The following is a 25,526-nucleotide window of genomic DNA, read 5'->3' on the forward strand; positions in this document are numbered from 1 at the left end:
TATTCAAAAGTTGTAATCGAGTAATTTTTAGTTCTATTTTATTTATTTATGTAATTTGTCTAATTTTTTAATTTCTTTAATTAATAAAATATAATTACTAACATTTTCTAAATAATAATAATTTAACAACTTCAAAATAAGTAAATAACATAAAAAAATATGAAATAATAATAATAATAATCCTACGTACGGGTGTTTATCCAAATTAAACAAGTGCGCACAATCACAATTCTTCAAGGAACAAAAGAATTATAATTATAATTATATATAAATAGATAAATAGAAGATGAAAATAGATAATTCAAAATTCAAAAATCAAATCAAAATATATGATTTAAAAAAGATTTGATGATAACCGAATAATCGAAGATAGATATTTAATCAGTTGGATAAGCTTTATCTGCTAAGTAATTCAACTATAAAATAAGAGCTATTCTTCTTTAATGTTTACCTATTTTGATTGATTGCTTGTGTTAGCTAATACAATAATAGCAGGTGGTTTCATAAAGAAGGGGTCTTCTGAAAAAAAAATTAATGATATAAATCTCTATGGGGTATAAAAATTTTAAAATGTATACCTAAACTATCACAAATTATCGCAATTTATACTTATATTAAATTATAAATAAATCGCTAGAGAGTAGAGACTAAAAGAGTTTACATAAAATAAATAGAAAAATATAAAATGTACGTGGAAAGGATCCGAGTCGCGGATTCAAATCCATTATGTAGCTTTGGAAACTGAACCATAGGCATAGATGATGATTATTTTTAAAACGGAAAAAGTGAACCAAGTGAGTTTATGAGTCAGTTCTAATTAACTCTATTCATTAATAATTTGATAAATTGATTGTGAGCTGATGAATCAAATTTAAACTTAAAATTGAACTCATAAATTAAATGAATCAAATTTAAATTTAAATTAGTTCAGCTCATTATTAATTCATAAACTGATTCAACTTTAATTTGAGAAAAAGAGGTATAAAATAAAATAGGATATATAATAATGTTAAAACAATTTTTCCTTTTATTCATTAAACTTTTGGCGAATTCTATTCAACCCTCTTTAAAATAATATGTAAGTTATCCTTCATGAGGTGTCATATTTTAATTGGTCATTATCTTAACCATAGTTAAGTTATTTTGTAATTTATTATTTAAGATGGGTAATGATATCATTTCTTAAAATATCAAAACTCCACAGTCCTGTTAATCGAAGCACCTTTCCACTCCTCCATTTTTTCTTCATCACGTAGCTACGGTCATTTCAAGCATTGCCATAAGAAGCTCCGACGTGGTCGCGATCTACTGTCCTCTCACGCAATCTCTCTTTCCTTCCGTGCATCATCTCCCTTAACGACGTCGTTAAATTCCCATCGGCCATAACTTCGCCGTCCTTTCAGCATCGACGTCATAGCTATCTGTCCTCTCACTCACTCTTCATGCCGTGGATCACTCTTTACCAACACAATTAATAGTTAGTTAATTAGTTTGGTTATTAAATTTTTTTTATTAAAAAATATCTTTATTTAATTATATGATGGAACATATGATATGTAAAATATAATATAATAAAATAAATCTACTCAAAATATTTTACATATGAATATATGTTCCATCGTGTAATTAAATAAAGATATATTTTTTTAATGAAAAAATTTAATAATTAGACTAACTATTACTTATGTTGGTAAGGAGTGATCTACGGCAGAAGAGGCATCGAGTGAGGACAGGAGATAGCAACAAGTTGACGTTGGCTATATTGAGAAGGACGACAACATTACTAATTATGGAAATTCAACGACGTCGTCGTTTAAGAGATGATGCATTGAAAAGAGAGATTGTGTGAGAAGATAGTAGATGACGAACTTCGGCGTTTTTTGTTATGACGGATATGGCGATGCTTAGAAGGATCGAAGCTACGTGATGAAGAAAGAATGGAAGAGTGAAAAAGTGTTTCAATTAACGGTAGTGAGGTTTTGATATTTTAAGAAATTATATCATTACTCATCTAATAATAAATTATAAAATAACCCAACTATGGTTAAGATAATGACCAATTAGAATGTAACACATCATGAAGGATAACTTACACGTTATTTTAAAGAGGGTTCAGTAGAATTCACCAATATATATATATATATATAAAGAAAGATGACCTAACGATGATTTTATATGGTAAAGCAATTACTTAAAGTGAAGAGGAACTAAGATTTGAACAATCCAATTTTAAATTATAACGAAATCTTATTATAAATTGTCCCCTCAATGTCACAATGTAATGATATGTCAATATAAAACTAGACACCATTTAATTGTATTGAAGCAACGAGTTAGGAAAATGATAAATTAAACAAGAGACTACTTAATACCTTAGGCTAAACATAAAGCCTTCACTAAAAAACAAGCATAAGCATGGCAATACGATTACTACAGACTATACAGTCTACAACAGTTAATGCTGGAAGGACCATATGTTTAGTTGGTTTTTCAATTTTGAAAATGACATTTAGAATGTCTTCCTTATTGTATACAGAACCAGAAATATCGGTACAATCTTGCCATAATGCCATATATGATGAGTGTCCATTGCTCCAAATGATGGAAGTATGGAACTGTATTAGGGATATTATAGGTAGAAACGATGTTTTAAACTTTAAACACATGTAGATGGTTTAAGCACAGATATGAACTAGAGTACTAGACCTATGACTTGATTTTTTCGCAAATGTGAAATCTTGAATTTGAGCACTTTTAAGTCTTAATAAAAAATAAATTTATTTAAAATGAAAGTAACGTGATTAAGAATAATTTACTTAGATAAAATTAAAAAAAATATGCATGTATTGTACATTTATAATCTTAACACACAAAAAACATATCATGGATCTGCAATCCACCCAACAAAAAGTAGAATGTCATAAAACCACAAACAGCAACTTAGCCAGAATGTCATAAAGTTTGAAGTAACCTCATGCATAGTCATATGATAATCAAAAAGTAGAAGCCACCAAAGACAAAAATTCAGATGATAAAGAATCTCTTTACATAAGAAATAGAGCAACTTCCTTGATTATTACATAACCGGAGGCCTTTAGAAGAAGGGAGCTCTGGCAGGGGTTACCTTTCTCTTATTTACCCGCTTGCTGGTTCCAGCTTTCTCCCTTTGATCATCTTTAAGCGAAATGAAGGGAGGAACTGAATGAACAGATTTCTTTAAAACAGCTTGGACCTGAGATTTCAGATTACTCATTGAATGCAACGAGTCATCACAGTCTTCACCAAAGGTCCAAGGTTCTTATCTACCACAGATCTCTTCATTTCAGTGAACCGACCACGATTAGAACCAAAAGCCATTGACTGATCCTGAAGATCACATTCCCCACCTTGATCACAAATTGGGCAATCTAGTGGATGGTTCATCAATAAAAACTCCATCACTCCTTCTCTAGCTTTCTTTGCAACAGGAGTGTCGGTCTTAATTTTCATTCCTACAGATCAATATCTCATTAGCTTAAATCTTTAACAAGAATCAGATCAATAAAAGGTTAAAAACCCCATCCAAACAAAATCCAAGCATTGTATTCATTTAGTGTGTTCGGCTTAATGCGAATGATAACTTATAATTTCTCTATTATAGAAACACAATACAGGGAAATCAGTGTGCAAAGAGAGAAAGGGAGAACTAGTGAGAAATCTGCAAAATTAACAATTGACACGGATAATTACTAAACACAGAAACAACGGTTTGAAAGTTTGTTCTTTTTAAAAAAAATATAAAATAAAAAAAAGCACCAAAGATAACTGGATTAAAGCTAAATGATATTTCATTACCATCCTCTACAAATTACATCATGTCAACAAGGCAACAACGTAACCCGATCAAACTTCATAATATGTTCAAGGAAGCACAAATTTGGACATAAACTGTTAATAACAAAGTTTTGTACATGCCAGTGGAAATCAATTAAAGAAAAAAGAAATCATCATAATGTGCCGAATCCCTCTAATCATGAACATGATCAAATTCCAACATGTCATAACCGTATCCGGCAATCACAATACAAGAGGGACACCAAAATGAAATCCTATGCATATAATCAACAAAAGGACGAACTACAACAGCTAATCGTTCAAAAAGAAAAAGAAGAAGAATAAGAAGCCGACCAGGAAGAGCAGGCATGGCGCAAGAAGCAACAGGCTTGGGAGACTTCCCGACCTCGACAAGACACATGCGGCAGTTACCGACAATGGAGAGGCGGCTGTGGTAACAGAAGCGGGGAATGTCGACTCCGGCAACCTCGCAGGCCTGAAGGACAGTCATGCCCTTGGGGATTTTCACCGGGTACCCATCCACGAACACCTCGATGGCGTCCTCCGGGTTAGGGAAGTGTACCCTAGCGCCGGCAACGGGGAACCGGGGCGGAAGATCCGGGGGACGGGCCTGGGCCTGGGCAGCAAGAAACATTGCACCGATGATGATCATTATTGCAGGGACCCTTGCCAAACCTAAGCTATAGTGCCACCCTTCGCCGTTCTCCATCTTGGCAAAAAGGTAGTTCAGAATATTGGCAACAAAAATGCCAATGGTGATTGCCAATTGAAACAACATGTTAAGTGCTCCTCTGTATTTGTATGGAGCAACCTCGGATACGTAGATCGGCACAGACTATCAACGAATAAAAACATGTAATGATTATTATGAATTAGCAAGAAACATCATACAGATAATTATTATTATTATTAGTAGTACGTATTCATAATATATCCCGATCTCAAATCTGCACTAGTATTTTCACCAATGCCTTCACACCACACATTATTTGATCCCATCTTATTTACAAAATCTTTTAGTGCAATCATGGACTCAGCATCGGAAAGTTTGCCAGCTATTCCAACAATTTCTTCTGGTTCAACTTTGTGGGCAACCTCAGCTACCACAGCAAGGGCATCGGCCCAGCTGACAGACTTAAAACGTCCATCAGGACCACGAATCATAGGTTCATTTAACCTCTGCCTCTTCAAACCATCATAACAAAAGCGGGTCTTGTCTGAAATCCATTCTTCATTTATGTCCTGCAAAGGGAATGCAGAATAAACTATATCGGCAAACTATAAATATAAAAATGAACCTTCTAGACAGAAGAAAAAAGGTGCTACAGTAACAATGACAAAGAAGCATGGAACTATGAAAAAATACGTTGAACAACAAAAAACAATTGACACGGATAATTACTAAACACAGAAACAACGGTTTGAAAGTTTGTTCTTTTTAAAAAAAATATAAAATAAAAAAAGCACCAAAGATAACTGGATTAAAGCTAAATGATATTTCATTACCATCCTCTACAAACTACATCATGTCAACAAGGCAACAACGTAACCCGATCAAACTTCATAATATGTTCAAGGAAGCACAAATTTGGACATAAACTGTTAATAACAAAGTTTTGTACATGCCAGTGGAAATCAATTAAAGAGAAAAGAAATCATCATAATGTGCCGAATCCCTCTAATCATGAACATGATCAAATTCCAACATGTCATAACCGTATCCGGCAATCACAATACAAGAGGGACACCAAAATGAAATCCTATGCATATAATCAACAAAAGGACGAACTACAACAGCTAATCGTTCAAAAAGAAAAAGAAGAAGAATAAGAAGCCGACCAGGAAGAGCAGGCATGGCGCAAGAAGCAACAGGCTTGGGAGACTTCCCGACCTCGACAAGACACATGCGGCAGTTACCGACAATGGAGAGGCGGCTGTGGTAACAGAAGCGGGGAATGTCGACTCCGGCAACCTCGCAGGCCTGAAGGACAGTCATGCCCTTGGGGATTTTCACCGGGTACCCATCCACGAACACCTCGATGGCGTCCTCCGGGTTAGGGAAGTGTACCCTAGCGCCGGCAACGGGGGTCCGGGGCGGAAGATCCGGGGGACGGGCCTGGGCCTGGGCAGCTCGGGCTTTTGGAGCTCGGGCTTGGAGACAATGGTGCGGATGAAGATGTTCCTAGGGTTTTGAGAATTGAGTAGCCTTGAGGTGGGTCTCATGGCCTTTGAAGATAACAAGCCCAGCCCCATTTTTCTTCCGATTCCTTCTTCTTCTTCTTCTTCTTCTTCCTCTCTCTCTCTCTCTCTATCTATGAGATTGTGTTACGGCGTTCCCGTGGGATTTGAGGGGTGCTGTCGGATCGTTGCAGGAATCTGAATCTCCGATTGATCTTTGGGTCTATTGATTTGAGTGGGGAGAGTGTTGGTGTGTGTGGAGTTGAAGGGGAAGAAGAGAAATTATGGTGGGATGCTCCGGTTTATTATTCGGGTTGATCCGGTCTGTATACGAATTGTGTTGGTGAATGAATGATGAATGTGGAATGTTGTTCAAATGGGCCTCTCAATTTCATGCTGCTTACGCTTATAGTTTCCTCTCCACATTTTTTGGAAGCATTGCCCATTCGTTCAGTCACCGACCTATGCTTGTGATTGTGAGCAGTGAGTGACTACGCCAGTGTTTTTTTTTGGATGTGGCCCAATGGCAGCTAGGCTGATCTGCCCAAAGACCCGAAACCGCCCTACCCGGACAATAAACCGGATCTCACTCAAGCTTCTCTCCAGGCACCAGGAGGAGGTCTTCACTCTTCATCTTCTAGCCACCACTCCGTCGTTGAGGGCCTGTCTCATCTTTTCAATTGCCTCAAAATACATGAGATTTCGTTTTGGGCACAAGCCCAATTGTTGTGAAATAAAAAGCCTAGTCACCACAGACATAGAGGTTATCTCTTGGTCTTCATCCTCTTCGAAAAAAAAATATAATAAAAAAGGTAAAGTATCATTTTTGTGGTTGAAGTTTGATAAAAGTTTTAAAAATATTCCTACATTTTATTTTGTTTCAATTTTATTCCAAAAGTTTTCAATTTGTATCAAATATGTCCATAACGGCTAATTTTTCAAAAAATTTAAGACAAATTCAACAACAATTTCATAAGAACAACTCTCAACACAAACAAATCAAGCATAATTTTCATACATTAATGTTATATTGGTCTTAAATTTTTTAAAAATTTAGCCGTCGAGGATATATTTGATGCAAATAAAAAAATTTTAGAACAAAATTAAAATAAAATAAAACTTAGAGTTATTTTCGAAACTTTTGCCAAACTTCAAGAATAAAAAATATACTTTACCCAATTTATAATTTTTAATATAAGAGGTAAAACATATAAAATAAGTATACAAAGATCGCGTATATAATATATCGTTCCATGTTATATTATGAATCTCAAATATTTATAGTAATTATTGTTCCAAGGGTTACCTGAAACTGTGGGTTGATCTCGGATGAGATCTTCTGTACTGGTCGGAGATGACGTGTCCGGCTGGCTGGTTGCGGCCGGAGCGGTTGTGTCCGACTTGTTGGACTGACTGCGCCTCTGATCCCTGGTCACCGGAGGGTGGGGGGTACCTGCAAGAGACTCCGATGCTTAAGTTAGCATGGGTATTAAACAGGTTTTTAGTAGACTCAGAGTATGAGTTATACCTGGGTGCTCCAGTGTATTTATAATGGTTGTAGAGTGACCTTTCTAGATAAGATAAGCTAGTTATCTTATCCTATCTTATCTTATCTTTGGGTGAGGTCAGCTTATCTTCAACGGAACCGCCCTTCTCTCTGTAGGCTTGGGCTGTGTTCCTTTGTTTGGGCCTTCTTGGGCCTTCCTGTCGATTTGGCCGACCTCTTTTGTAAAGAGGTCGGATAGTCTGACCTGAAGAGGTCGGTCGCTTTGTCTCCAATCATCCCAGGTCGGATAACTCGACCCAGGGTATGAACAGTGCCCCTGCTTGAGGTCGGTTTTTTGTTGAGGTCGAGTCTTTGAGTGAAGCCGAAGTCAAGCATTTTGTCGATTCCTTTCTTTGTAGAGCCTTTTTTGAATGTGGAACGTTTTTCTTTAAAAACGCGCGCTTTTATATCAGCGCTTTGGGAACGTGCGAGGGTTTTAATGCCCTCATTAATTGACTTCAAATGCCCCATTTCCTTTGGTTTGAATTTTGCCATCAGAAACGGTTTCTCTTCTTCATTCTTCTTCGTAACTTCTCCCTTTACTCTCTCGCTTTCTGTTTCTTGCCTAGAGTTCATAGTTCTTTCCTGCGACGCCTGCTCTGCCACTGCTTTTGTGGAAGAAGGGTGATTCTGGATTTCTCTTTCCGTTCTTCGAATTTTTCCGTTTCGCGGGGTAGCTCTGTCGTTTCTGCTCTTCAGCTTTCTTTCGAGGTTTTCTTCTATTTTCCAGGTTCGATTTTTCTTCTTCTGTCACTTTTTATGTCTGATTTTGAGAAAGTTTGGATCTTTTCTGCTTTTTTACCATGCCTGATTGTTGCGTGTTCTGGAATTTCTTCGCCGTTTGTGTGAGTTTTTTCGCCTTCCCTGCTGCTCGATGCTTTTTAGGGTTTTTTGCATGTTGCCATCATTTCTGTTTGTGCTTCTGATGATGATTTTGGAATGATGATTTTGTTTGATTCTGAAAAAAGGTTTGTGTCTTTGACGATTTTCGCTTGGCTTGTCTGATGTTGGTGATGCTTTTTGCTGATATACTATAGAAAGATAGTGGTTTGGATGACTTTTGCGTTTTTACTTCCTTTGTTTCATTTGAAACCTTTCTTTTCTTGTTTGATGAATGCTGGGACGTAGGCTGTAGGAATTTCTTGAAACCTTGCTTTGTTTCTTCCTCCAAAGGATGCCCTAGAACTTTGGTTTGAGTCTTGGGGTTTTCCTTTTCTGCTTGTTCGCCTGTGTCATTTTAGCCGAGTCGTTTTGTCCCTTGTCCGAGATGTTTTTTAGTAATCCAATCTTCTTTTCTTATTTGTAGGATTAGTCGGCGTCATGTCTTCTCGCAATAACATTGTAGAAGTGCCTTCCAAAGTTCCCGAGGGGATGTCCGATTGGCTGGACTCCCTTGTCTTAATGTGTGTCTCTATCGTGGATGCTGAATTTTGTGTAGAGCTGAGGAAACGTCATAGGATTTGGGGTAGCAGTGCTCGGGAGAGGGATTATGAGCTTGTAGCTCCTGACTCTGATGAGAGGGCTTGTTTTCCTACTTTCGTCGAGGGGGAACGTCCTTTCTTCTATGCCTACGAATATTTCTTCAGCCAGTTGGACGTTACTTTTTCTTTTACTGCTTTCGAGACCGACTTGTTGTGGTCATGTAATATTGCTCCTTCCCAGCTTCATCCGAATTCCTGGGGTTTTATCAAAATATTTCAACTGCTTTGCCAAGAGTTAGGCGTAACACCTTCTGAAACTCTTTTCCTCTATCTTTTTGTCTCGGCCAAGCCCGGAGGTTCTTCCAAAAAGAAAGCTTCCTGGGTTTCTTTCAGATCGGCCCAGGGGCATAAAGTTTTTGCCATGTATGATGAGTCCTTTAAAGATTTTAAGAATTATTTCTTCCGAGTCCGTGCTGTTGAGGGGGTCCGCCCCTTTTTTCTTGATGAGAATGACAAGCCTGCTTTTTCTCTAGAGTGGCAAAAGAATGTGAGAGTGCCACGTTATATATGGGAGATGCTTAATGAGGTTGAGCGGGCTTTTGTAGTTGTTCTTGAAGATTTGTGGGGGGAACCACCCCATCTGGATACAAAAAGATTCTTGAGTGATCCATCTTTGGTTCGAACTGCTTTGGGTACTGTCTGACTTGTTTTTACACTTGTTTTTGTGCTTTTCTTCTCCTATGTTGTAACTCGTCATTTATGGTTGATTCTGTATTTTCAGAGATGTCGAAAAACAATGATTCCATGAAGGCCTACAAGAAGGCAAAGAAGGCTACTGCTGCTCAAAACATCTCGGCCAAGGCGGCCGGAGAGGGATCTTCTCAAGTTCCTGTGAAGCCGCCCGTGCCAAGTTCTCCTGGGCTAAGGAAGGTGATCCCCACTCCTTGAGTTCGCCTAAATGATCCTTCACAGACTTCTGCCATTGCTTCTGGTGCTCCTCCCAACAAGAAACAGAAAATAATTGAGGCCTTTAACCTTGACGCCCCTGATTTTAATGCAATCGAATTCGTAGATCAGCAGATCGGTCCCTACTGTACCCTCCCCATGGATGATGTGTCAATCCTTCGCCATCTGAATTTTATGACCTGAAACAGTGTTAAAATGGCATATATGGGGGCTGCCCTATACCGAACTGCTCAGAATCTTCCTCTCCATGCTACCAAGGAGTTTATGGAGGAGGCTAAACAGGAGTTCGACCGAATGAAGGGCCTGAAGGAAGAGCTTGAGGTAAAGGTAGCCAAGTTGGAGAAGGATCTGGAGAACGAAAAGGCGAGTTCCCTTGCTCTGGCGGCTTCTGTGCGGTTGGCCGAGGACACGACATTGAGGCATAAGGACAGTTATGTGACATCTTATCAGGAGGTGGTGCGCCTGAGGGAGGAGTTGGAGAATGCGCGAGCTGATTACTCCGAGCTCCAAGGTCATCTTGTTGGCAGCGTAATTGCTGCCTATGAGAGCTTGAGGGAGCAGGTTTGGATTATTGCTCCCAATGCCAACCTTACTCTTTTCAGCCTGGATAATGTTGTGAGGGATGGTATGATTGTCCCTGATGACCAGGATGATGATGATGTTGAACCTCCCCCTGTGTCTTCTGCCAAAGTGTCAGCCTCTTCAGTTCCTCCAGTTGTGTCTGACCCGGATTTCCAGATTCTGAACCGGGATGATGGAACCGTGGATACTGTGCCTATTCAGACTTGGCCTCCTTCTCCCCGTACTGATGCTGCCGGGAAGACTCCCGATCTTTGCTGATTTTTCTTTGGATATTTATGTAGTTGGCCCGGCTTGTGGGCTTTGAAACTCTTTATTTGTAGTTTGAATATTTTGCTGACTGTTGATATTCCTTTTGGTTGCTTGTTTAGCAACTTCTATTTTGAAAAAACAACAAGTGGCTTTTATGCTTTTGGTCCTGACCCCGAAGCTTTATAGTATTGTATTTCATATCATGCTTGTTTGTGCTTGTCTTAGCATTTTTTGAAAATGTTGGATCCTTCGGCCTCTTTGAATTGGGCTGGATCCTTTGTGGTCATGAAGGGGTGGTTCCGACTCGTTTCTTGGTTTTCTTGCTTCTTGCTTGTATTTCTATCGATCCATAGCCAATTTCTTTGCGTTGGTCCTCTTTCCAGTTACTTTTGCAGTCCTCTATCTTGGACCTTTGTTAGGTCTTTTTCAGAGACTACTTTATAACTCTTTTTGTAGGAGGTCGACTTCTTTATGTCGTCCTTTTCCAAGTTATTTTTGTAATCCTCTTTTTTGGACCTTTGTCAGGTCTCTTTCAGGGATTACTTTTATAACTTGTTTGTAGGAGACCGACTTCGTTAGGTCAATCTCTTCTAAGTTATTTTTGTAATCCTCTTTCTTGGACCTTTGTCAGGTCTCTTTCAGGGTCACTTTTATAACTTGTTTGTAGGGGACCGACTTCGTTAGGTCGATCTCTTCTAAGTTATTTTTATAATCCTATTTCTTGGACCTTTGTCAGGTCTCTTTCAGGGATCACTTTTATAACTTGTTTGTAGGGGACCGACTTCGTTAGGTCGATCTCTTTTAAGTTATTTTTGTAATCCTCTTTCTTGGACCTTTGTCAAGTCTCTTTCAAGGATTACTTTTATAACTTATTTGTAGGAGACCGACTTCGTTAGGTCGATCTCTTCTAAGTTATAGCAATTTCTCTTTTATAGGGTTGGCCAGACCTCTTTCCAGGGATTTGCTGATAACTTGGGTTGACTTGGTCCGACTTCTTAACGTCGGCCAGTCTTTAAGTTATTATTTAGCAATCCATAAGACCTCGTCAGGTTCTTTTTCGGATCACTTTCGATAACTTCTTACATTATTCTGTGTTCATCTTTGCCGATTTGTAGAAGGTGGTTTCTATCTTTGTTTGGTCGACCTTTAGATGAATCGCGTTTTCATCTTTATTGGTCTTCCATCTTGATCGTGCAGTGAATCTGTTTTTCACTTTCTGCTGATCTGTTGCTTTATAATCGGACGATGAATGCTTCAGATTAATGCATCTTGAGAATTTGTAGAATATCTAAAATATATTTTATTCAAAAGGAAATGCAAATATATACATGCGGGAGTTTTTCATCCCTTTCAGTTGAATAATTTATGGATCTCAACTTGGTGCCTCATTAAAAAACCTTTTCAGGAAAAAGAGTGCATCCTACGACGAGACCTTCTAGCTATAGTACCTTCTTAGGTTGCATGCGTGCCATGATCTGGGAAGCTCTCGTCCATCGAGTTCGGACAATCTGTAGTAGCCCTTTCCAAGTACTTCTGTAACTCGATAGGGTCCTTTCCAGTTTGCTGCCAGCTTTCCTTCTCCAGGTCGAGTTGTTCCAATATCATTTCGGATTAGGATAAGATCATTCTCAGCAAAACTTCTTGGCACTACCCTTTGATTATATCTTGAAGCCATTCGGCGTTTTAGCGCTTCTTCCCTGATCCGAGCTCTTTCTTGGATTTCTGGAAGTAAGTCGAGCTCTTCTCTTTGAAGTTGAGAGTTGGCTTGTTCATTGTAGTGGACCATTCTAGGGGACCCTTCCTCGACCTCTACTGGGATCATTGCCTCCACTCTGTACGCTAATCAAAATGGTAATTCGTTTATGGTAGAATATGGTGTTGTTCGATATGCCCATAGGACTTGTGGGAGTTCTTCGGCCCAAGCTCCCTTTGCTTCTTGCAGTCTCCGCTTCAATCCAGCCAATATGACTTTGTTGGCAGCTTCGGCCTGTCCATTGGCTTGAGGATGTTCGATGGAAGTGAACTGGTGTTTTATGTTCAAGTCGGCAGCTAATTTTCTGAAACATGCATCTGTGAATTGAGTGCCATTGTCTGTGGTGATAGAGTGCGGGACTCTGAACCTTGTGACAATATTTCTATATAAGAATTTTCGGCTTCTTTGAGCAGTGGCGTTGGCTAGGGACTCTGCCTCGATCCACTTTGTAAAATAGTCTATCCCAACTATGAGGAATTTGACTTGTCCCGATCCCTGAGGAAAGGGTCCGAGAAGGTCGAGTCCCCATTTTGCGAATGGCCAAGGTGAAGTTACGCTGATGAGTTCTTCTGGCGGGACAATGTGGAAGTTGGCATGTTTCTGGCACGGGGGACATGTCTTTACAAACTCTGTAGCTTCTTTTGTAGAGTTGGCCAGTAAAATCCCGCCCAGAGTACCTTTTTGGTGAGAGCTTGTGTTCCGAGATGATTACCACAAATGCCACTGTGTACTTCCTCTAAAACTTCCCTTGTGTTAGAGGTCGGCACACATTTTAACAACGGTATTGAGATCCCTCTCTTATATAGGGTGTTGTTTATGATAGTGTAATACTGAGCCTCCCACTTTAATCTCTTTGCCTCCTTTTCATCTGTGGGGAGTGTTTCTGCTTTGAGGTAGTTAATTATGGGGGTCATCCATCCTTGGTCCTGACTTGTTATGGCTAGGACTTTTTCCTCTTCCGAGATTGACGGGTTCTGTAGCATTTCCTGGATGAGGCTTCTATTGTTGCCCCCTAGTTTGGTGCTAGCTAGTTTCGAGAGTGCGTCAGCTCGGGCATTTTGTTCGCGGGGTATGTGACAGATCTTATATTCCCCGAGTTGTCCGAGCTGTTCCTTGGTTTTATCCAAATACTTTTTCATGGTGGGATTTTGGCTTGGTAGCTCCCTGTTATTTGTGAGGTGATTACTTGTGAATCGCTGAAGATGTTGAGTTTTTGAGCTCCAACCTCCTTAGCCAGCTTCAAACCAGCTAGTAGCGCCTCATTCCGCCTGGTTGTTTGAGGCCGGAAACCCAAATTTGAGGAAAAGCTCAACTTGGGTTCCTTGGTTGCTTTCTATTATCACACCTGCACCGCTTCCGGTCTTATTCGAGGAACCGTCCACGTAGAGATTCCATTCTGTGGGGGTTTCCAGGGTATCTGTGAATTTCGTAATGAAGTCGGCCAAGTCCTGTGATTTGATGGCTGTCCGAGCTTCATATTGGAGGTCGAACTCAGATAACTCGACTGCCCATTGTAAAATTCTGCCTGCTAGATCTGTTTTCTGCAATATCCCTTTTATGGGCTGGTCGGTTCGAACCTTAATGGTGTGAGCCTGGAAGTATGGGCGAAGTCGTCGAGATGTCAGTATGAGAGTGTAGGCAAACTTTTCTATTTTTTGGTAGTTTAGCTCGAATCCCTACAGCGCTTTACTAATGAAGTATACAGGTTGTTGTCATTTGTTGTCCTCCCGAACCAGTGCTGAGGCTACTGTCCGACTTCCTACCGCAAGGTACAATGTGAGTGGTTCTTCCTTTCGTGGTCAAGTTAGAATATGTGGTTGTCCTAGGAAGTTTTTGAAATCCTGGAAGGCTTGCTCACATTCCTTTGTCCATTCGAAATTTTTTCCTTTCCTTAAAGAAGCGTAGAAGGGGAGAGATCTTATCGCTGATCCTGCTAAGAATCTGGATAAGGCTGCCAATCTCTCGTTGAGTTGTTGTACCTCTCTGACACAAGTTGGGCTCTTCATGTTGAGTATGGCCTGGCATTTGTCTGGATTCGCTTCAATTCCTCTTTGTGTGAGCATGAAACCTAAGAATTTGCCCGCTTCTACTGCAAAGGTGCATTTTGCGGGATTGAGTCGCATGTCGTGCTTCCTTATAGTGTCGAACACTTGAGCCAGGTCGGACAATAATGTCTCTTCGCTTTGTGTCTTTATCAACATGTCATCCACATAGACTTCCATGATTTTTCCGATGTGATTTGAGAAGACTTTATTCATTAGCCTTTGATAAGTAGCTCCCACATTCTTGAGACCGAAAGGTATCACAATGTAGCAGTAATTTGCTTTTGGGGTCAAAAACGAGGTCTTTTTTTGATCTGGTGGATACATGGGGATTTGGTTGTATCTGGAATATGCATCCATAAACGAGAGGTATCTATATCCGGAGGAAGCATCTACCAGAGCGTCGATATTTGGGAGTGGGTAAGGATCTTTTGGGCAGGCTTTGTTGAGGTCGGTGTAGTCGGTGCACATTCACCACTTCCCATTTGATTTTTTTACCAAGACGACATTAGCTAGCCATAGTGGGTACTTGACTTCTCTTATGAATCCTGCCTCCAATAGTGCTTGTATCTGTTCTTCCACAGCTTGGGATCGCTCTGGCCTAAGTTTTCTTCGTCTCTGCTGTACCGGCCGGGCTCCTGGATAGATCGCCAACTTGTGACACATTAGCTTGAGGTCTATGTCTGGCATGTCTGCAGCTTTCTATGCAAAGAGATCGACATTATCTTGCAAGAACTGTACTAGTAATTCCTTTGCATTTCCTTTCAGGATCGTGCCAATATTAGTCGTTTTGTCCGAGGTGTCTCCAATCTAAACTTTCTCTATTTCACCTTCGGGCTGTGGACGGAGTTCTTCTCGTCTCTGGACTCCACCCAGCTCAATTGTATGGAACTCTTCTCCTCTGCCTCTTAGACTTTCGTTATAACAGCGGCGTGCCATCTTTTGATCTGCTTTTATTGTGGCTATCCCCTATGTAGTTGGGAATTTCATGCATAGATGTGGAGTCGAGACTATTGCGCCGAGTTGATTTAGTGTTGTCTGACCTATTAGGGCATTGTAGGATGAACTCACGTCGACCACAATGTAGTCTATCTTGAGTGTTCTGGATTGGTTCCCTTTTCCGAAGGTTGTATGTAGTGACACGTATCCCAGTAGTTGTACTGGGGTATCTCCCAGTCCGAACAGGCTATACGGGTATGCTCTAAGCTCCTTTTCTTCTAAGCCGAGTTTGTTGAAGGCTGTTTTGAATAAGATGTCGGCAGAACTCCCTTGGTCTATTAATGTGCGGTGGAGATTGGTGTTTGCTAGTATGATGGTGATGATCATGGGATCGTCGTGTCCTGAGATGATACCGGATGCGTCTTCTTTGGTGAACGTGATCGCAGGGATGTCGGGTGCTTCCTCCTTTCCTTCGACATGATATACTTCTTTGAGGTATCTTTTGCAGGATGATTTGGAGATTCCACCTCCTGCAAATCCTCCATGTATCATATGGATATGTCTTTCTGGCGTACGAGGTGATCGCTCAGCTTGTCCGACATTTTCATCTTTTCGTCTTTTTCTTTGCTCATCATCTCGGGTGGCCAGATACCGATTTAGTTTTCCTTCTCTTACTAATTTTTCTATGATGTTTTTTAAGTTGAAACATTTGTTGGTGGAATGCCCTCGGACCCAATGATATTCACAGTATTCGTTCCGATCTCCTCCTCCTCTTTTGCCTTTGAGTGGTCGAGCTGGGGGTATCTTTTCTGTGTTACAGACTTCTTTGTAAATATCCACAAGGGACACCCGAAGAGGGGTGTAATTATGATACTTTTTAATTTTTTCGCCCGTTCGATCTTCCTTCTTCTTGGATTCTTTATCTCGGTAGGTGAAACCGGATTTCGAGGCTTCTTCAAGTCGGAAATTTTCTTCCATGTTGATGTACTTCTCTACCCGCTCTTGCACCTCGTCTAGAGATGTGGGGTATTTCTTTGATATAGATTAGCTGAAGGGTCCCTCTCGTAGGCCGTTGATGAGGCCCATGACGGCAGCCTCTGTTAGCAAGCTTTGTATGTCTAGGCATGTTTTGTTGAATCTTTCCATGTAGTTGCGAAGACTTTCCCGATCTCCTTGCTTGATACCCAGTAGACTGGGAGCGTGCTTAGCCTTGTCTTTTTGGATGGAGAATCTGGCCAGGAACTTTCTGGCTAGGTCGTCAAAGTTTGAGACGGACTTCGGAGGTAGGTTGTCGAACCATCTAATTGCTGTCTTTGTGAGAGTCATTGGAAAAGCTTTGCAGCGAACGGCATCTGAAGCGTCAGTGAGGTACATTCTGCTTCTGAAGTTGCTGAGATGATGGTTGGGATCTGTGGTACCATCATACAAAGTCATATCCGGAAATTTGAAGTCTTTAGGGATTTTAGTCTTTATGATTTCCCTAGTGAACGGATCTTGATCCTTGCGAGAGTTGTCCTCAGGGGTGGTCGGGGTAGTCTTTGCTTTGAGATCGGTTTCAAGTTGTAGGAGTTTATCTTCTAATTCTCGACGTTGCCTTACCTCTCTTTGTAAATCCTTGCCAACTTCTTGCTGGTACTGGCTTTCTTTTTCGAGTTGCTTTAGGCGATCTTGAAGTGCTTCTATTACTCTCGAATGTGATGAGTTTTTGTCTCCGTTAGATTCTGGAGTATCCTTTGGTGTGGCATCCGTATTTTTGTGCGGCGTTCTGTCCTCTAGATCTGAGTTGTGGTCGTTGTCATGGTCGTCTGCCATGGCGATGGGATGACTTCCAGGTTCCCTGGCAACGGCGCCAATGTTCCGAGGGTTACCTAAAACTGTGGGTCGATCTCGGATGAGATCTTCTGTACTGGTCGGAGATGACGTGTCCGGCTGGCTGGTTGCGGCCGGAGCGATTGTGTTCGACTTGTTGGCCTGACTGCGCCTCTGATCCCTGGTCACCGGAGGGTGGGGGGTACCTACAAGAGACTCCGATGCTTAAGTTAGCATGGGTATTAAACAGGTTTTTAGTAGAATCAGAGTATGAGTTATACCTGGGTGCTCCAGTGTATTTATAATGGTTGTAGAGTGACCTTTCTAGATAAGATAAGCTAGTTATCTTATCCTATCTTATCTTATCTTTGGGTGAGGTCAGCTTATCTTCAACGGAACCGCCCTTCTCTCTGTAGGCTTGGGCTGTCTTTGGATTGGGGTGTGTTCCTTTGTTTGGGCCTTCTTGGGCCTTCCTGTCGATTTGGCCGACCTCTTTTGTAAAGAGGTCGGATAGTCTGACCTGAAGAGGTCGATCGCTTTGTCTCCAATAATCCCAAGTCGGATAACTCGACCCAGGGTATGAACAATTATCTTTTATGATTTTTTTTCCTAGTGTACAATTTTTTATGATTTTGTCTAAAGCTAGGAGGAGATAGAGGTTTTTTTTTTGGTAAAAGGAGACAGAGTTATTAGCTGTTGCCCACTTGCCCTAATACAAAATGTCTCAAATTCAAACTCGTCCACAAGCTCTACCATTTCTTTGGCCTTGCAGGCTTCACTATTTAGTTAAGCCAAAATTCTGAATTCAGCTACATGCTTTTTTTCGGTCTACATCTACATGGTTATAAACCGAGCCTTTTTTTTATATATACATGAACCGAGTTAAAGGCCCACGAAAAAGAAATAATAAATTTCAAACTAAACGGGATAACAAGTCCAAAAAAAAGAGTAACTAAACGGGATAAAATATTTGTTTACTTCGTTCATATCTATTAAGAAGGAAACTATTTCTTTAGGAGGAATATGTTTGTTTATTGATTTTTTTAGGCTTTTAAGTAGTTCTTGATGATCTCTGTAGAAAATAATAGAATAGTTCTTAACAAATACTCATGCCCATCGTGGGTTGTTGAGTTGGGTCCCGCCCAGTGATTGCTTCCACCGTTTTTCTCAGTGCAATCCAAATTCCAAAGGAAAAAAATCTATATATGTACAAAACAAAAATCATTATATATGGAAAAAAAATTAAACTAAAAATAATTTTATAAAATCTGAATATTTAACCTTTATTCATTTATAAAAAAAAAGTTATTTTCTCCTCTAGGGAGCTCTTTTTCTCTCAATAGGAGAGTCTTCTAAGAACTTCGGGTTCTTCTCCAAAAAGGGAGTTATTTTCAACCTTGTTTCAATTGCCAAATCTATATTCTCACATAATCCTCGCTCAACTTGAACCTTCAAAACCACTGGGAAAGGCAAAGCCAAAGCAATACTAAACAAGCGAAAAAAGCCCTTTCTATTCTATTAGTAAAGTCTAAACTTATTGAAAACTAAAGCACTAACGAGCAAGAAAACGGGAAGGTTGGTTCGAGGACCCGTTGGTCAAAGGAAAGGGGGGTCCTTCTTCCGGGGTGGAGCCCCATCTTCAGGTCGCTCCAGGCTCTACCGGAACCGAGCCTACCTTGGGGCCTTACGAGTGAACTGCCTTACCTTAAGGAGACGTCGGACTGCCCTTTGGCAACTTCCCATGAAGTTGTGCTTTCTTCTTTACTGGCTGTAACGTAACAAGGAAACCTGAAATACACAACAACTCTTCTTTAACAACCTACAACATGATCAATATCGAAGGAAAAGTCATCAAACTCAACAAGCCTGAAGAACTGGGATATAAGAAAGAATGCTTAAATGTGGTGGGTAAGTTAATAAGTGACAAGGAGATAAATTTCAAAACATGTAAGAATGCTTTGTTGGAAATGTGGGAAAACCCTCAAGGTGTTGCAGTTACAGACATTGGATGGAAGAAGATGTTATTCAGCTTTAAAGATAGGAAAAAAAGGGCTGCAGATTATTCGGAATGGACCATGGAATGTCAAAGGAAACATGGTCAATCTCATATTATGGAGGGGGGCGAATCAGTTTTCGAAGTTGACCATGACTTCATGAAATTTTGGATTCAAGTGCATGGCATTCCACATGACTTCATGGATAAGGAGACAGATATTCTTATCGGCGAAATGTTAGGAGTCTTGGCTGAAGCTGAAGATCCAAAAGTAGATGGAGTCCTTAGGAGACCATATCTGAGAATCGGGGTCAACATCAATATCACCAAGGCTCTACCTACAAAATTCTGGTTAGATAGAGAGAAGTTGCCACAATTGTGGGTCTTTTTCAAGTATGAGAGGCTGCTGGACAGCTATTGTTTCAATTGTGGTATATTAGGGCATGAGAAGAAAACATGCAAGAATCCAACAGTCATGGCATGCTAGGATCAAACAAAGAAGAAATACTCACCGGGACTGGGAGTAAGCCAAGGACGACCAGGTCCAACCATGGGAGGAGGCATCTCAAAACAACAAGGATGGAGAGAGGAAAGGGAGGAGCAGGCGCGTGAGCAATTGAACCCTGATAGAGAGAGTGGTGAAGAACAAAGCTCTAAGGAGAGTAGGATTAGGGATGAGCGAGTACTGCCGCAGAAAATTCGGGAGGAAAGTGTCTGGAAAAACCAAATGAGGAGAGAAGAAGAGATGGCAAATGCAGAAGAGCAGGTAGAAGAAGTACTAAATAAAAATCCCTGATTTTCAGGAAGAGAGGGATACATAGCGTGACTTAGGAGCAGCCTATAAACTCAGCAATCTCATTAAGGAGATAAGAGAGAGGAACAATGAGTGGGCCAATAACAAAAAGGCCCAGAAGGGAGAAAGGAGGTATGAGGTGCAGAAATCAGGTGAAAACGGACAAATAAGGGATATTGGGCCCAACACAAAGGCTTTACATCAGCAAGCATGGAATGTTGAAGGAAATGAGCTGAATAATTATATAACTGAAGAAGAAGAAGAAGTGAACAGCTATAAAATGGAAGATTGGAAGTTGGGCCCGAAAAAAAAAAGAAAAAGAAACATAGGCCAGGAATTAAAAAGATTTATGTTAGCAAGAACGAGGGACAAACAAGCGTGTGAAGCCAGAACAGAGGGAAAGGAAAATCAAGAACTGCTAAAGGGTGGAACGGAGGAGAATGCTTTAAGAAAGCTATCCAAGGAAGCTCAGAATGGAGAACATAAATTTGTGGGTCAGCATGTCAAGCCAGGTGAGAACTTCTACTATATAGAGTTAGCAAGCGATGAAGATGGAGATAAAGGAACGGAAGCACAGACAGATTGGGAAACGCGACTAGCTAAGAAGTTGGAATTGAAGCTGAACTTGAAAAGGAAACGAGAAAACAAACAGGTTCCACTGCTAATATACAGGGAATGGAAGGAGGAGCAAGAGGACAGGGAACCCAAGAAAGTAAAGAACAGCATCACCGCTCTGGGCACAGGGGAGTATCAGTTAACTAAGCATGTCTCTGGTCAGATTAAAGGAATACAAATGGTTGAGGAGGCGGATCTTAACATGCCCCAACCTCAGCCATGAGTATCATTAGCTGGAATTGTAGGGGAATAGCGGCTGCCCCGACAATTTCTGAGTTGTATAATCTATGTAAAAAGGTAAAGCCGCTTATAGTGTTTTTAATGGAAACTAGGGCCAGTCAAGAAAAAATGAATAGGATAAGAAGAATGCTTAATTTTGACAAGATGTTTTGCGTAGAATCCCGAGGCTTGTCCAGTGGACTATGTTTGTTATGAACATCTAATAATAATATCGATGTTTACGAGTGGTGTGATAACTATATTAAAGCTGGTATTAACATTCATAATGTTCTGAAATGGCAGGGCATTTTTGTGTATGGTAACCCAGTTTTCCAAAAGCGAAGGAAACTATGGCAGGAGCTTACGGTAAGTAATAGGAGTAGGGAAGAACCTCAAACTTATTTGGGGGACTTTAACGATATTCTAAGTCAAGACGAAAAGGTAGGCATTCATCCACAACCAATAATTTATTTAGATACATTTAGAAGGTTTGTAGATGATAATGGTTTAATGGATATTGACCTTAAAAGAAGTAGGTACACATGGAAGCTGGTATTAACATTCATAATGTTCTGAAATGGCAGGGCATTTTTGTGTATGGTAACCCAGTTTTCCAAAAGCGAAGGAAACTATGGCAGGAGCTTACGGTAAGTAATAGGAGTAGGGAAGAACCTCAAACTTATTTGGGGGACTTTAACGATATTCTAAGTCAAGACGAAAAGGTAGGCATTCATCCACAACCAATAATTTATTTAGATACATTTAGAAGGTTTGTAGATGATAATGGTTTAATGGATATTGACCTTAAAGGAAGCAAATACACTTGGTACAACAATCCTAGAAACAACTTTATCACTAGGGAAAGACTAGATAGGGTGTTAGTAAATTGGAAATGGCTGCATATATACCAGAATGTTATCCTAAAAGCTGCTCCGGCAATAAGTTCGGACCATTATGCCTTAATTTTGGAAACACAACCGCGAGATCGGATAAAAAAAGAATTCAGGTTTGAGGCCTTTTGGACAGAGCATGAGGAGTGCAATGAGGTAACTAGGAGGAGTTGGCAGCAGGATGATGGAAACAGAAATTGTTGGAATCAATTTACTAGAAAGAGAAGCAGATGCAAAAGGGAGTTGACGGAGTGGAGCAGAAGAAAGTTTAAAAGAGTAAATAAAGAAATAGAAAAAAAGGAAAGTGAGCTACATCAAATACAAGAGGGCGATATGACGGATAGAGATCAAAGAGAAGAGAGAGAACTGAATAACCAGATATCAGATATTTGGAAACAAGAAGAAAAATATTGAGGGCAATGATCAAGGTTGAAATGGTTAAAATGGGGCGACAAAAAGACAGCCTTCTTTCATGCAACAACCATACAGAGAATAATGAGGAATAGAATTGACAAATTGAAAGATGAGGCAGGACATTGGATACAAGGAGAAGTAGACATAATGAGGTTAGTAGAAACACATTTTACTAAGCTGTTTACTTCTGAAGGGGATAGGAACCTGGAATAGTGCATAAGAGATATACCAACGAGAATCACTAGAGAGATGAATGATGAGCTAATGGCAAAGATCAAAGACGAGGAAATTAAGGACACAGTCTTTAGTATGGGAAGCTTAAAAGCTCCGGGGCCAGATGGTTTAAACGGACTATTCTTTCAACAGCATTGGGATATTCTGATTAAAGAAGTGTGTGGTGTGGTGAGACAGATTTTTGAAGACGGTAGCTTACCAGAGGACTTAGGAGAAACAATTGTTGTTTTGATTCCCAAAGTGAGTCAACTGGAAAGCCTGAATCACCTCAGACCCATCAGCTGTTGTAATTTCATATATAAGATTGTAACAAGGGTCTTGGTTGGAAGGTTGAGGAAAGTGCTAGATGTCATCATATCTCCAGTTCAGAGCGCTTTTATAAAAGGAAGACTCATACAGGATAATATAGTAGTAGTACCGGAAGTGTTTCACAAATTAAATAGAAAAGGAAATTATGGAAGCAATGACATAGCCATCAAATTGGATATGAATAGGGCATACGATAGATTGGAATGGAATTTTCTGCAAAGGGTCATGGAAAAGTTCGGTTTTAGTAAAGAGTGGGTGAAGTTGATGATAAGTTGCGTGAAAAGTGCTACTTATAGATTTAAAATTAATGGAAAATTGTCAACCAAGATCTACCCTCAAAGAGGTCTCAGACAGGGAGATCCTCTATCACCTATCTCTTTATCTTGGCAGCAGAAAGTTTTACTGTTCTCATGGAAAAGGCGTTGAGGGATAATCTTATTTCAGGAATAAGGTTAGCTCCAACTGCTCCGGTCATAACTCATCTATTATTCGCTGATGATTGTATTATTTTTGCAGGTGCGCAAGAAGAGGAGATTTATCAACTAATTCAGATCATAAACAAATATAAGGAGGCATCGGGACAAAGAATTAATACTGAGAAATTCGGACTGATTTTTGGAAGTCAGGTATCTATCCAGAGGAGGGTAAACATTGAAGAGATCACCGGAATGGCATCGTGGAAAGATTCTGGAAGATACCTAGGGTTACCAGCGAGATGAGAAAGATCCAAGAACAAGGCGCTGGAGTGGATACAAGAGAAGATTCTATACAAAATGCAAGGATGGAAAGAGAAACTATTAAATCAAGCTGGAAAGGAGGTTTTGATAAAGGCAGTTATACATGCGATTCCAGTCTATGCCATGAACGTCATCAAATTCCCTAAATCCTTCTGCAAGAAAATTGAATCAGTAATTGCGAGATTTTGGTGGACAAACAATGGAAAGGAAAGAAGCATTCATTGGAAGAGCTGAACAAAAATGACCAAGAGTAAATTAAACGGAGGCTTGGAGTTTAAGGATTTAGAATGCCAAAACATAGCACACTTGGCTAAGCAAGCTTGGAGACTTCTAAAAGAGGAAGATGCAATATGGGCTCGGATACTAAAGGCCAGTTACTACCCTAATTGCAGCCTATGGAAAGCGGTAAGAGGAGGAAACACATCATGGATATGGAAGAGTATGTTGGCGGGAAGAGATTTCCTCAGAAGGAAGGGAAGGTGGAGTGTAGGAAGTGGAGCAGGGATAGATATTTGGGAAGATAATTGGGTGGTAGGAATAGACAAGTTGGGGAGAGGCGGAGAAAATCGATATAGAAGAGTGAGCGAGTTGGTAAGAGAGGGCGAGGGCTGGGACTTAAACAAAATTCATGACATTTTTCATGGTAATGTGGCTGAACTAATAACCAGAACGCCCATTAGTTTGATTAATAAAAAGGATCACTTTGTTTGGCCGTATAGAAATAACGGACAGTACTCAGTCAAAACCGGATACCATGCTGCGAAGGAAGAGAAAGACACAAAGGAAGAGACAAAACTCAGCAAAACATCGACAAGTTAGAATTTGAGGGAGGTATGGGAGACTATTTGGAGATTACTAGTTCCGGGAAAGGTTAGAATGTTTTTATGGAAAGTAGTGCACGGAATTCTGCCAATGAAAACGAAATTATATCAGTGCAAAAGTGCAGTTTCACCCACGTGTAGCATATGCCAGGAAGAAGATGAGACAATAAAACATGCGTTACTTTTGTGCCCGTGGACTAGAGCGGTGTGGTTTGGATCTAGCCTTCAAATTGCGCCTATGGCGTATAATGTGGGATCTTTTGAAAAATGGATGATGAACACAATTGACAAAATCAAGACTGAGACAGGAAATGAACAGGACAAAATTTTGTGCAATTTGGGATGTGTTTGTTGGTGCATTTGAAAAGCGGGAAATCAGAACATATTCCAGCAAACAAAAATCAATCCACAAAAGGCAATAATCTATTCAGAGCATCTTCTAGAAGAATACCATAATGCAACAAAGGCACTCAATAGAGATAACAAACCTATAATAGGCAGGAATGGTGAGAGTAGGAGAATTACCTAGAGGCCTCCGCCACAAAACAGGGCGAAAGTGAACACAGATGTGACATTTCACAGGGAAACAGGCATGGCAGCGTCAGCAGCGGTGGTCAGAGACTGGCAAGAAAAAATCATCACTAGGACAACATCAATATTCAAAACAACATCAACTTTAGCAGCAAAAGCTCAAGCATACAGAGAGGCTCTCATTCTCATTAAAAATCTTCAGATATGGAATTGTATAATTGAAACAGATTGCTTACCTCTGGTTCAAGTGATTAAAGCAAGAACGCCCTTAGCTGAAGCAAACGCAATCATCAAAGACATTCTCCAACTGTTGGAGGAGGCTCCGGATGTGGGAGCTACTTGGACTCCACGAGAAGGCAACAATTTAGCTCACCAACTGGCAGCGATGGCAGTGGGGAATCAGCTACAGAGGCAGTGAACAGTTATTCCGCCTGTACAGGTCAGGAATACAATCAGAACAGAAGCAGAATTCACAATTCTTCAGCATAATCAATACAATCGAAATCAAGACAATCAGGTTTCAGTTTCAACCAGCCTTCAAAGATGCCAAAGAGAAGAGGGGTTACCTGGGAGGATGGAAACGAAAACCAGTGACAGGTAGCCGGCAACGTTTCACCACCCAACTTTGGCGAGAAGGGGAAGTCGACGCAC

The 25,526-nt window shown here is 40.4% G+C and overlaps 1 protein-coding gene and 2 long non-coding RNA genes across 3 annotated transcripts; all 3 read right to left on the reverse strand.

The window, feature by feature from the left end:
- On the reverse strand, positions 2,827-4,543 carry LOC110269529 (NADH dehydrogenase [ubiquinone] iron-sulfur protein 1, mitochondrial-like). Its single transcript, XM_021117435.1, has 2 exons — positions 4,168-4,543; positions 2,827-3,491 (listed from the first exon to the last, which is right to left on the reverse strand). The coding sequence occupies exons 1-2, from the start codon at positions 4,541-4,543 to the stop codon at positions 3,250-3,252; spliced, it is 618 nt and encodes a 205-aa protein (XP_020973094.1). The 3' UTR covers positions 2,827-3,249.
- Positions 4,754-6,763, reverse strand: LOC110270370. Its single transcript, XR_002359826.1, has 2 exons — positions 6,580-6,763; positions 4,754-5,076 (listed from the first exon to the last, which is right to left on the reverse strand). It is a non-coding gene; the product is annotated as an uncharacterized LOC110270370 (long non-coding RNA).
- LOC110270369 lies at positions 24,833-25,431 on the reverse strand. The gene is made up of 2 exons (XR_002359825.1): positions 25,112-25,431; positions 24,833-24,965 (listed from the first exon to the last, which is right to left on the reverse strand). It is a non-coding gene; the product is annotated as an uncharacterized LOC110270369 (long non-coding RNA).

Source organism: Arachis ipaensis, chromosome B03 (assembly GCF_000816755.2).
Source record: "Arachis ipaensis cultivar K30076 chromosome B03, Araip1.1, whole genome shotgun sequence".
NCBI classification, from domain to species: Eukaryota; Viridiplantae; Streptophyta; class Magnoliopsida; order Fabales; family Fabaceae; genus Arachis; species Arachis ipaensis.

What these genes read in the sequence shown, in the direction of transcription:
- LOC110269529 (XM_021117435.1), bottom strand. Translation starts at nt 4,543, where the DNA reads ATGGAGAACGGCGAAGGGTGGCACTATAGCTTAGGTTTGGCAAGGGTC. An exon ending in CGCCATGCCTGCTCTTCCTG is followed by an intron (nt 3,492 to 4,167) that starts GTCGGCTTCTTA and finishes ATTGATCTGTAG; the next exon opens with GAATGAAAATTAAGACCGAC.